General features: G+C 35.4%; 1 protein-coding gene across 5 annotated transcripts in view; it reads right to left on the reverse strand.

The window, feature by feature from the left end:
* RAD51B (RAD51 paralog B) overlaps nt 1-12,855 on the reverse strand; it is a 523,185-nt gene that overhangs the window by 487,455 nt on the left and 22,875 nt on the right. For all 5 annotated transcript variants that reach the window (XM_045565121.1, XM_045565112.1, XM_045565135.1 and 2 more), the window contains exons 6-7: nt 4,046-4,165; nt 2,933-3,116 (exon numbers count right to left, since the gene is read on the reverse strand). In XM_045565121.1, the coding sequence (XP_045421077.1) occupies nt 2,933-3,116; nt 4,046-4,165 (304 nt within the window). The remainder of the gene's footprint in view (nt 1-2,932; nt 3,117-4,045; nt 4,166-12,855) is intronic.

Raw genomic sequence — 12,855 nt, forward strand, 5'->3', positions numbered from 1 at the left:
ACACATTCAAAAATATTTACTGAGTGCCTATTGTGTGTTAGGTACTGTTTCTGGTGTTGAGAATAAAGCTATTAACAAAGTAAACCAAGTTCCTATAACCACTCTATGGAGTGAAAGGGTCACATAAATAATAAACATATAGAAATATAACATACTAGACAGTGAAAACTGTGTTGGAGAAACAAAGCATAGTAAGAGACCCGGGAGAGGGGCGTGTGATTAATATTTATATGGTTAGGGAATTCTTCATTAATAGAGTGTCAGGAAAGAATAGCCATATGTATATTTAGAGGAGGAATACTCCAGGCTGAGGAACAGCAAACACTCCTTGAGGGAGGAGTGTTTCTTGGCATGTAAGAGGAACTGCAAGGAGACACAGGTTTGCTAATTTAAAAAATAAAATGAACAGACACCAACATACTGTTTTAAAACATTCCGTTCTATATGAAGCCACCTATTCAAAATATAACATAAAAGCTTAAAAGTTCATGATTTTCCATTTATATGCAGTAATTAGACTAGGAAAATTCTGACATTTCCTAATGGAAGTATTTTTCAAAAGCCTTTTAAAACCAATACTTACTTGTCACAAAAAACCTAATACCACACTTTTATATAAGTATATAGTATATTCTGAATTTGTCTCTAAACAGAGAAACAAAAGCAAATACAGAGAAATGTGAGGATATTAAGTACCTATTTTTTTTTTTTTTGGAGTTTGATTGAAAACAAAGAGCCCCTTTTTCAAAATAAATCACCTCAGAAAAAACTGAAAAGCATTAGCCTAACAATTACTATTTAAAAACAAACACAACTTTTAAAAAAGTGAATTTTCACATTTTGCATAGGATTAAGTTGAGCAACAGTATGAATTAACAAAATAAGCATATACAGTCATCCCCCTATATCCTTGGTGATTGGTTCCAGGACCCCTCTTAGATACCCAAATCCATGGATACTTAAGTCCCTTACATAAAATAACACAGTATTGACATACAACTTTTGTGCACCCTCCTGTATGCTTTAAATCATCTCTAAATTAATTTAATACCTTACACAATGTAAATGCTATGTAAATAGTAATTATACTGCATTGTTTGCAGAATAATGACAAGAAAAAATCTGTACACGTTCAGTACAGACACAACCATCGTTTTCTAAGTTTTCAAATATTTTCTATCTGTGGTTGGTTTAATCCATGGGTGTAGAACCCACAGATATGGACAGTCAACTGTACACTTGAATTTCCATTCAATCAAATATCTCTATAAAATATTTTTAAATTCCTTTATTCTCCTTGACTAGGGAAAATATGAATTTGAATTTATCATTTTAACCAACTATAATAAAATTTAAAATATGAACATAACCCAAGATAAACTTTACAGCACTTAACTTTAATCCAAACTATGAATTAAAAAAACCATTAAAATATATAGAACTTTTTGTATGTTACATTTTCTCCCTTGACTTCTTGCTTGGCTTAATAAATCCCAAAGGCTGTTTGGTAGCTTACACTATTTATACATATTCCTTTATGTTGCAAAGATCCATACTTTAAATTTTCCAAAAACAAATCTAAAAATTATAAATCATAACCCAATTTTACCCCAATTTAGGGAATTTTTTTCTGTTGAGATGAGGCATGCTTAAAATTGAAAAACCTGAATATTGGTGAGGCTATGGAACAAGCGGAACTCTCCTACACACTACACTGCAGATCGAAGTATAACTCAGTACACAATTAGCTCTTACAACTAATACACCATAAGCCCTTGCAATATCCCCTTATCTTCAGATATCCTGATCACAATGCTCACTACTGAAATCTATACCAACAATAATCTTTCAAGGTTTTCTTATGATACTTTCATTACTATCACTCCAAAAATCCCTCTCACCGTTTGAAGCAAACCAAATCTTACTGTATACAAAACAGCACTGAACACAATACACAATATCTAAACCTAAAATACTTATAAAATTGACTGCAGTAAAAAAAAAAAATTGCATAGGCCCAGCACGATGGCGCATGCCTATAATCCTAGCACTTTGGGAGGCCAAGGTGGGAGGGCTGCTTGAGTCCAGAAGTTTAAGACCAGCCTGAGCAAGAGTGAGACCCATCTCTACAAAAAAAGAAAAATCATCCTGGCACGGTAGTGCATGCTTGTACTCCCAGCTACTTGGGAGGCTGAGGGAGGAGGATCACTTTAGCCCAGGAGTTTGAGGTTGCAATGAGCTATGATGACGCCACTATACTCTAGCCCAGGCAATAGAATGAGACCCTGTCTCAAAAAATAAATAAAATAAAATAAAATTGCATAGAGAAAGGTCTAGGCAATTTTTTTTAAATATATTTTTTGAAACAGGGTCTCATTCTATCACCCAGACTGGAGTGCAGTGGCACAATCACAACTCACTGCAACCTCCAACTACCAGGCTCAAAGGCTCATAAGGAGCCGGGACTATAGGCACATGCCACCACACCCTGTTAAATTTTTTTTTTTTTTTGAGATGGGGTCTGCCTGTCTCAAACTCCTGGCCTCAAGCAATCCTCCTGCCTTGGTCTCCAATGTGCTGGAATTACATGATCTAGGCAATTTTATAAAGTTTTACTACTTAATATTTATCACAGTGTGACAAATGTCATATAAATCATACACAAAGAGTAAACTAGGAGAAGGAAGGAAAGGAGTAACTGTAGAAACTTTCTAAAACAACATTTAAATCTGCTCCAGACACAAATTATGAAAAGAATAAAATAATCTTAGCAGATGGACTAATTTAAGATGATGGTGATATTTGCTACTGTAATACCTTTAAAAAGTCAACTGTTTTACATTTTCCTCTAATTTTGTTACTTGATATTGTAAGTCAATGAATTTAATATGAAAGAAAGAAAAAAGAAAAAGAGAAAAAAAGAAAAACTTACTGGGATTGAAAATTCCTCAGCCAAATACTTCAGTGAGGATGCTTCTCTTGCCAAGAATTTGTTTCTTTCTTTCAGATTGCCTTGAAGTTGTGTATCAAACTCCTTTCTGACCACAGAAGCAACAGAGTCAATAATCACAAGTTTAACTCCTTTTGAAATAATTTCTTCCTCCAAAGATTCAATCCTACAAAAACAGAATTCATAAGATAGTCGATGAACCTAAGATATAACAAATAGAGTATTGTAAAAGTTAATCAAATTAAAAACAACAAATTGTTCTTCCCTAAGGTACAGTAATGACTGCAAGAATTCAGTAAACATAATTTATTGCACTCCTCTGGAAACAAAGCAAAATGTTTTTGAGTAGATTCAGAATCCTTGGTTCTACCGTGATAATGCTGAAGTTTCCAAGCTTAGAGTAAAACTACTTGTGGTAGCCAGTCCTCAAATGGCCCCCATTTACTCCCACCTCCTGGTATTTCACATCCTTGTGCAGACACCTCCCACACCGTAGCTCCCATCTTGAATACTCTTGCACCTGCCCACTCTCTCTCTCAGATCAATGACTCTGGGGGAGGCAAGTTGTTCTGTTGTGATTTATGGAGAGGTCCACATGGTGAGGAACAAAGGCCTCTTGTCAATACCCAGCAAGAGGTCTTCCAACAACTACCTCAGTGAGTTTAGAAGCAGATGCTCCAGCCCCAGGAAAGCCTTGAGATGACTACAGTCCTGGCCATCGGCTTGACTACGTTTTAGGTCACCTTGGACCAAAAACACCCAGGTAAGCCACTCCCAGATACTTAACCCTCAAAAACTATACGAGATAACATGTTTGCTGTTTTAAATTGCTTAACTTTGAGACTATTTGTTAATGGATAATTAATATACCACTTAAATAATTAACTAAATCTAAAACACTTTATTCATTTAACATTTTTTTCATTTTTAAAGAAAGACTTCATCCAAAAGGCTATAGCAAATAAAGAATACTGAAATAGTTGTTTCCCATAATTCTAATATGTAAGGATTTTTTTACTCAGGCACTGAAAACATGAAAAACAAAACATAAATCTTCAAACCATTACTAAAATATCAAAATCTAAAACAGCATACCTTCGTAGGACTTCATCACAGCTGAGTTCCCGATACAGATGAACTTTACTACTTGTTAAAAGTAATTTTTCTTCAGTATTAAAATATCTGGGAAAACGGGATTCTGCTATCTCAACCAGTCTGTGGGGGGTGGGGGGAAATAGCACAAACAAAAATAGTCAGTGATACTTAAAACCACATTGTTGAACCTCTAATGAATTACCTGGAAAACTCATAAGCCTTACCAATAGAGAAGGTATAAGCAAAATGGCTTAATATGTAGGTTTAAAATGTAAGCTCTCCTTTTTAAGCACTAACACAGGTTAGCAGTCAGAGCATGAGACCAGCAAGGGTTTTGGATCTCATCTGATTTTGACAAAGAAACAATGTCTCTGAGATTTATCTTTCTGGAATTAAATATGTTTTTCATAAATGACATTTTAACTAACAACTATAAGATATGCTTAGTAAATAAGAAAAATGCTTTCATTTTCTTGAATAAAAGAAGCATACTTGAACAAATATCATATTATCATTCTAATAATCAGATATCAGTAAGTCTACACATCTCATCACAGAAAAATATGCTTCCTCAACTGCAACTTAATTCATACAAACAAGTGCTATGTAACAGTTTCTTAGTAACCTGAAAGTTAATTATCTGAACAAATTAATGCTATCCAATAGTTTCTTAGTAAACAAAAAAATGATTTTCTAAACACAAATCTAACATATAGAGTAGGCCAAGCACAGGAGAGTGACACGTTGAAACAGAGATAACATCATTATTAGTATTATAAGATATGCAGAACAATACAAGAAATATTTCTGGTTAAAATGTTAAAAACATAACTCTTCGAGTGTAACTGTCTCCCATTTAAGATGACTCTTTACCAGCACTAGTACTTAACCATCCAAGAGGGACTGGGAAGAGAGGCTGTAAACACAAAACCATCCTATATTTTATGTTCCATTTGGAGACTCAAAAAGCACAAAAGAACAGTGTTTTCATTTCTAAATAGTTAAAGAGTTCTGAGAAGAGGCTGGGAACTTTAAAGAGATAAACAAAATAAGTCCCTTACATATGCTATAATCAGAAATGAAAGGGGAAAACCTAAAACAGGAAAAGAGAAGAGAGAAATAAAAGAAAACTAGTCAATAACTTTTTTAAAATATATTTTTGAGAGATTTGAAAAGAAAAAAACATAATTAGGTTGAACAGGAAGAGGAAAAAATACTTCAGGAACAAGTAATAGGACCAAAAGAGGTGTAAAGAAAACAAAATGGGCCAAATGATCATCCAGGAAAAATGCGTAAGAAAGGAGAGGGATGGAAATGGAAGGAGGACATGAGGTAAGCAAGGAAGCAGGAAGAAATGAGATGGCACTGGCACAGGCAGAACAGGCAAAGTCTGAGGGTTTGGAGGAAGTGTGCAAATTTTTTAATTAGGGCAACTGTTTGCTGAGTTTAGTGCTAGTCAGAGAAGTCAGCTAAAAAGCTCTAGCACTTGGAACTCACCAATTTTTAATAGGATAGGTAGGGCAACATCTACCAGAAAGACAGAAGTTTTTCAAAATTTGCATGTCCAGTTGATTAGGAACCTTATTGAGAGTACCTAACTCATTGGCAACAACAACTGAACAGCTGACACAATTTTCTGCCTTCCAGCACTAAGCTGGATTTCAGCTAGTGGCTTGACTGGTGAAAGACTCTGGAACTTATTGCTGCTTTCTCATTCCAAAAGGGCCACTCAGAAGGAGTGGTGGCCAGTGAATGAACATGAACTACCTTTGTTCACAGTTACCATGCTAAGAAACTGTATGGAATAGTTACTTACACACCAATACGCTATAATTTTCTAAGTTTCTCCAAATGTTTTTTATTTTAGAAACATCTGAAAAAATATAAATCAAAAACCAAATATAAATGTAGTATTCCACATGCTTCACATTAATCATAGTAACTTCTTGTAACAATCTTCATTACAAAGATCTTCTTTGTTTAGGGCAAGAAACAGAAAAGAGCCTATATTTTGCTCCCAAACATTAATTACATAAAGCTTGAAAACAATGCCATCTAGTGGATATCTTTTTATAAAAAGTATTCCTTTCAAAAGATGTACTTAAGATTCATTCATTTAACAAATATTTATTGAGGACCGACTATATGCCAGGCACCATTCTGGGTGCTAAGGATATGGCAACAAACAAAAACTACCCAAAATAAAAGGAAAACCTTTCCCTCATGGAGTTTACACTCTACTAAGGAAGACAAACAAATAAATATACATTATTTATCAGGTAATAAGTTCTCTAAAAAATAGTGAAGCAGAAAGAGGGAACAGAATGTGACAGGTGGGGCAAGTGCTATTTTATGTAGGGTGGTCTGACAAAGCCTCAAGAATAAGGTGACATTTCAGCAAAGGCTTAAAGGGATGAGAAAATGAACCATGTAGATATCCAGTGGAATAGCACACAGGAATATGGAATTATAAGCAGTGCAAAAGTCCAGATGCAGGAGGATACCTGATATGTTTGAGGAACAGCAAAGAGGTTTCTGTGGCTGGAACACAGAGAGCAAGAGAAAGAATAATAGGAAATAAAATCAGAGAGCTAGCTAAGGCCAAGATCACATAGGACATTAGGTTTGTGTTACTTTATTTAGATTTTATTTAGTAAAATGGGAAGCCTAGGAGAGCAGAACTGACATGATCTGACTTCTTTTTTTAAACGATTGCTCTAGCTGCCAAATGGAGAAGAAGCTATAGATGTAGCAAGAGTGAAGGAAGGAGATCAGCTAGTGTAGCAGCCTAGACAAGAGCTGGTAGTGACCTGACCTAGGGAAGTAACAGCTCAAGTGATTACAAGTTACTGGACCCAACATATAGTTCAAAAGAGGAACTGAAATGATTTCTTGACTGATTGGATGAACACCTGGAAGAATGGGATTATCATTTATTGATGTGGAGAAGATGAGATTCAGATCAAGGTTTCAGTTATTGATGTTATATGTTTCATTTTTTTTATAAGGGAATCAAGAATGCAGTTTTGGACATATCAAGACATCCAGGTATGTAAGCCCATCCATGACCCACATCAACAGGCAAATAGATATGAATCTGGAATGCATGAGAAAGCTCAGAACTCAGATATCAACCCAGGAGTTGTCTGCCTATAGAAGATTTGAGAGATCATGGGACTTGATGACATCAGGGACTGCGTACAGATATAGCAGGAAAAAGGTCTCAGGACTGAGTTCTGGGATTCTCCAAAGCTTAGAAGTTACAAAGATGAGGAGGATCCAGCAAAAAAGACTGAGAGGAAGTGACCAAGGAGGTATGTGTAAAATCAAGAGAAAATGGTTCTAAGAAGCCAAGTGAATAAATTTTTTCAAGAAGGCGGTGATCAACCATTTCAAATGCTGCTATTGGGTTGGATAAAAATGTAAAAATCAGTTTCAGAACAGGGCTGGGAATTAAAGTCTGAGAAGCACGAATAGAAGGGATTTCTACTTCTGTCCACAACGGATTAACTGGTACAGGAATTACACTGCAATCATAACCTAGAAAAGCAGACAAAAATCTATGAAACAACAATTTTCAGACACTAAACAACAGACAGCTCAAAACTGTGATCCTTGAAAGAAAGGAAACAAATAAGGTGAGCCTATGATCGCCCCAGCTTGCTGCCAGAGGTAGTTCCCAAGCTGCAACAGAAAAAAGGGAGACCAAACAGAATCCTGGTAGATAACCTGAGTTGAGAAGATACGGATCAGAGACTGAGAAGGCCAAAGTAGCTAGAATTTACGGGGTAGAGTATCAGAGAGGAAGAAGGTGCAGAGGGGCCACGGTGGAGATCTGCAGAAAGGTCCACTCAAGAACTAATCCGTGTATGTGTGAAGGGAAGCTACTCGAGGTTGAGGAAAGAATCAGCAGAAAATATCAGACTGAACAATTCTTAGTGCTCAAAAAAGGGTAGGAATATTTCTTGTTTTCACAAGCGTGAAGAGTAAAGAGACCTCATTACACACTGAGCATTGGGCAGAGTTCTCAGAAGAGTTTTACCTTAGTAGTGGAGCTAAATTAGTTTTAGAATAAAGACTACAGTCTTTTACCACATAATGCTGTTTCAGTCAACAACACACTGCATATACAACAGTGGTCCCATAAGATTATAATAATGTATTTTTACTCTACTTTTCCTATGTTTAGACACACAAATACTTACCATTCTGCTGCAATTGCCTACAGTATTCAATACAGTTATATGCTGTACAGGTTTGTAGCCTAGGAGCAATAAGCTATACCATATAGCCTAAGTGTGTAGTGGCTATACCATCTATGTTTCTGTAAGTATACTCTACGATGTATCCACAATGACAAAACTGCCTAACAATGCATTTCTCACAACATATCCCTGCATTAATGACTGTACTTGGGATTTGCCATAACAAAATTTAAAAGTAACCCTCAATGGCTGGGCACAGTGGCCCACACCTGTAATCCTAGCGCTCTGGGAGGCCGAGGCGGGCGGATCGTTTGAGCTCAGGAGTTTGAGACCAGCCTGAGCAAGAGCGAGACCCTGTCTCTACTAAAAATAGAAAGAAATTATATGGACAGCTAAAAATATATATAGAAAAATTAGCCAGGCATGGTGGCACATGCCTGTAGTCCCAGCTTCGCGGGAGGCTGAGGTAGGAGGATTGCTTGAGCCCAGGAGTTTGAGGTTCCTGTGAGCTAGGCTGATGCCATGGCACTCTAGCCCGGGCAACAGAGTGAGACTGTCTCAATCAATCAATCAATAAATAAATGAAATGTGTCAAGATTTAGAAGAACTCCATAAGTCAGTGAACCAGTATTTTCCAAATGACATACATAATATTACAAAATCATGCCTGGGTAAATATCCACTAAAAGTACAAGAAAGGAAAAAAAGTGCAAGATAGATCAATAAATTTTAATATAACAGTACAAAAAAATTCATCAATATGGCTTCAGCTTCTATATTACAACTAACCTCTAAGCAACTGTCACTCAAATCTTGGTGTAGTACCAAAGAAGAATATCAATAACTATCTGAAAAGACTATTAAAGTATTCTTTGATTTTTTCATCTACATATCTGTGTGAGGCAAGATCTTGATATATTTCAACCAAAACAACATATTGCAACAGATTGAACACAGAAGCAGATATCAGAATCCAGCTGTCTTTTATTAAGTCATTCATTAAAGAGATTTGCAAAAATGTAAAACAATGCCACTCTTCTCTCATTTTTTACATTTATTTTTCATAAAAAATATGTATAGTGGTCAGTTTCATGTGTCAGCTTGTCTAGGCTATATAGTCTCCTGTTATTCAAACACTAATCTATGCATTGCTGTGAAAGAATTTTGCGGATGTCATTAATGTCCATAAACAGTTGACTTTAAGTAAAAGAGATTAGCCTACATAATTTGGGTGGGCCTGACTTAATCACTTGAAAAGCATTAAGAGCAGAACTGAGCCTTCCTCGAAAAAAAATAAATTCTACCTGTGGAATAGTTTTAGCCACTGCCTGAAAGTTCTAGCCCGTCCTTCCTGATAGCCTGCCCTATGGATTTCAGACAGCCCTGCAACCACATAAGCCAATTATTTGCAATTAGTCTCTTAATACATATCTACTGGTTCTACTTCTCTGATACAGCCTTGCTTGATATGATATGTTAACATGTAATGGACTTATTGTATTTTTAATGAATTTTAATAGTTAAATATTTTTTAAATTTCCCAGATTAAATTTCTAATATGGTAAATATCAATCAATATAATCCACCTAAACTGAAGCATTTAAGGGCCCTGAATCATAGATAACAAAAGATAGCATAACCAAAGTTAAAAGATAAATGACTAGGAGAAAAATCAGATAGACATGTAGAGCAATTACACACAAAGTATTTCTATAAATCAATGAGAAAAAAAGAAAAATTGGGAAAATGTGTTTCTAGGTAATTTGCCAAAGAAATATCAATGGGCAATGAATACATGAAAAGATGGCAGTCCACAATGAGATGCCACTTTTTTCCCCTAAGTATGACAAAAATTAAAGAAACTAAAAACAGTATTGATAAAGGTTCTCAGAACACTGTTGGTTGGAAATATAATTGTGTACAATATTTCTGGTGGAATATCAAAATTTAAAATAAGAGCATCCTTAGTGGGTATATGATAGATTAAAGATATAAATATGAAAGGTAAAACTACAAATATACTAGGAAAAAACTCTAGGACAATATCTTTGATACCTAATGGTGGGGGAAAACTTCTTAATTAAACAAAAAAGCAAAACCACACAAAGGCAACAACTTCAAAATTACAAATTTCTGTTTAACAGAGGACACCACAGATAAAGATGACAGATAACAGAGCAGGAAAAGATATTTGCAATGGGTAAAACTGACAAAAAATTAATATCTAGAAGACATACAAAGAACTACTGTAAATCAAGAATAAAAAGATTAGAAGCCCATTGGAAAAGAGGGTAAAGATGGATTCACAGATAGAATGCCCAAATGTCTAACACGCATTTTTGAATGAGTGAATGAAAACACTACTTGGACCTTTCCTAATAATTAATCATTTTTTCCAACCATAGTTCAGTGGAAAGAAGATGTGAGTTCACCTCTCAGCTTACTTACTAGCTATATGATCTCGGGCAAATCACATAATTTCTGAGTCCTATTTTCTTTATTTCCAAAATGAAGATCAGAATGTACACCCTGCTTACTTTACAGTGCTGTTATATGAATCAAGTAGGATGAATGTCAATTATATCATACTGAATATGTTCTAATTAGTAAAATGTTATTTATAGCAGTGGCTCTCAACCCTATCAGTCTCAACAACCCACACATTACAGGATGTCTAGCATCCCTGGACCCCACTTGTTTATTATTGTAAAAACCACTTATTCTTACACACACACCCCCTATGAATTTCCAAAGCATCTGCTGGGGGAAAAATTGCCTGCCTTCCTCCTCCAACTGAAAACTGCTAATTTACAAAATGGAGGTAGTTCATTCTAAAGGGCCATGCTGTCAAAAGCTACTTTTATATTCCTGGCCCATAAAACCCCAAAATAATACCCCTGAAAACCTATTAAAAGCTTTATTTCTAAAATCTCCTCCTCTATAGATGAATCATTTGCATATCAATTGTAAGTGAAGATGTCCTAAGATAAAACACTGCCAATTTCCCAACTTCCCCTTCTCTATCATCCAACATAACCTCCCTATATTCAATAACCCTACATCTACTCTCAATGTCCCATTGCCCAGAGCCATTCATTCCCGACAGACAGATAATGCTAGCTATAAATCCTACAAAGAATTTACTATGGCAGAAATCCTCAGAAAAGGGTTAGAAGTGCTCCTCTTTTAAAAGAAATTTCAGGCCACCATTTTAGTTGTTCTTTCCCCATCAAATCTCACCTTGCAGGTGACTATGCCTTAATTTGGAACTGATAACCTACAATGCATTTTAAGGATTCTTGTTCTAGAAAGAGTTAACTGTTTATGAATAGATGGACTTCATTTCTGATCAGTTCCAAAATCAAAAGGTGTATGTCAATTAAGGAGCAAAAACTCTGTTCAAAAATATTAGCTCCTCCTGTGACTTCATAGCTCTTGTATAAAAAGAAAGATAAAATTTTTCATTAGTAACTACATGCCAACTTGAAATAAAACATATGCTTAATATAAAAAGTTTTCCAAAATCCTAGTTGAAATATAGCATCATAAATGTGCTGAAATATGTTTATGGCTTCTCAAAGCTTCTTGTACATATGTACTATCTTCTTGTTCGTTCATTCAATATGTATTATTAAATATAATAATGTGAATCTATTGGTTCCTTACAGATTCCAGAAAACTCCAAAGTTTTGCTGTAGTAATAAGTTCTTATGACTAATTTCTGCTTTCTATCCTAGAAACTTTTCAGGATCTTTCTCTTGACTAACTCACCTAGATTCACAAATGATAAGGCAGCTGGAACTGGATTGAGTAAAATCTACCCAGAATCATGAAACCATCTTGAAAAATGATAAGAGGGAATTTATTCCCCTATTGTTTCTCTCTGAGTCAAAGACCCTAGATTTATAACAACTACAAATAGGTCATTTGTCTTAAGACCACACTAGTACTGCCTTCAGAATCAGCCAAAATCACGGCTGGCTACTACCAATGCCTGCCATGCCTCTATCTTTATACACTGAAAAGAGTGACACTCTAAATACGGTTATGTGTTGATTAATGACAGGGATACATTCTGAGAAATGCATTGTTAGGTGATTTTATTACTGTGCAGACATCATAGAGTGTACTTACACAAACTTAGATGGTAGAGCCTACTACACACCGAGGCTATATAGTGTACCCTAGTAACCCTGGACAGCATGTTACTGTACTGAATACTATAGGCAATTGTAACATAGTGGCAAATATTTGCATATCTAAATATAGAAAAGGTACAGTAAAAATGTGGTATTACAATTTTATAAGACCACCATCATATACGTGGTCTGTTGTTGACTGAAACTTTGTTATGAAGCACATGACTGTAGTTGGTAGGAATCAGAGAGCACTACCTGTGTGGCATTTGGCACCGAGAGGTAACATGCACACCAAATACAGCAGCTCCTTCAGATCTAAGCTCAGCTATTGTTTTCACACAGTACCAATGCATGTACCTCTCCTTTGTATACTTAATTATAATTTTACATTTTAGTGGTTATTTGATTAATATCTTCCTCTTCTTCCTCCTCTGCTGGACTATATCTTTCTACTCAATTTTCAAAG

This window comes from Lemur catta, chromosome 1 (genome assembly GCF_020740605.2).
Source record: "Lemur catta isolate mLemCat1 chromosome 1, mLemCat1.pri, whole genome shotgun sequence".
NCBI classification, from domain to species: domain Eukaryota; kingdom Metazoa; phylum Chordata; class Mammalia; order Primates; family Lemuridae; genus Lemur; species Lemur catta.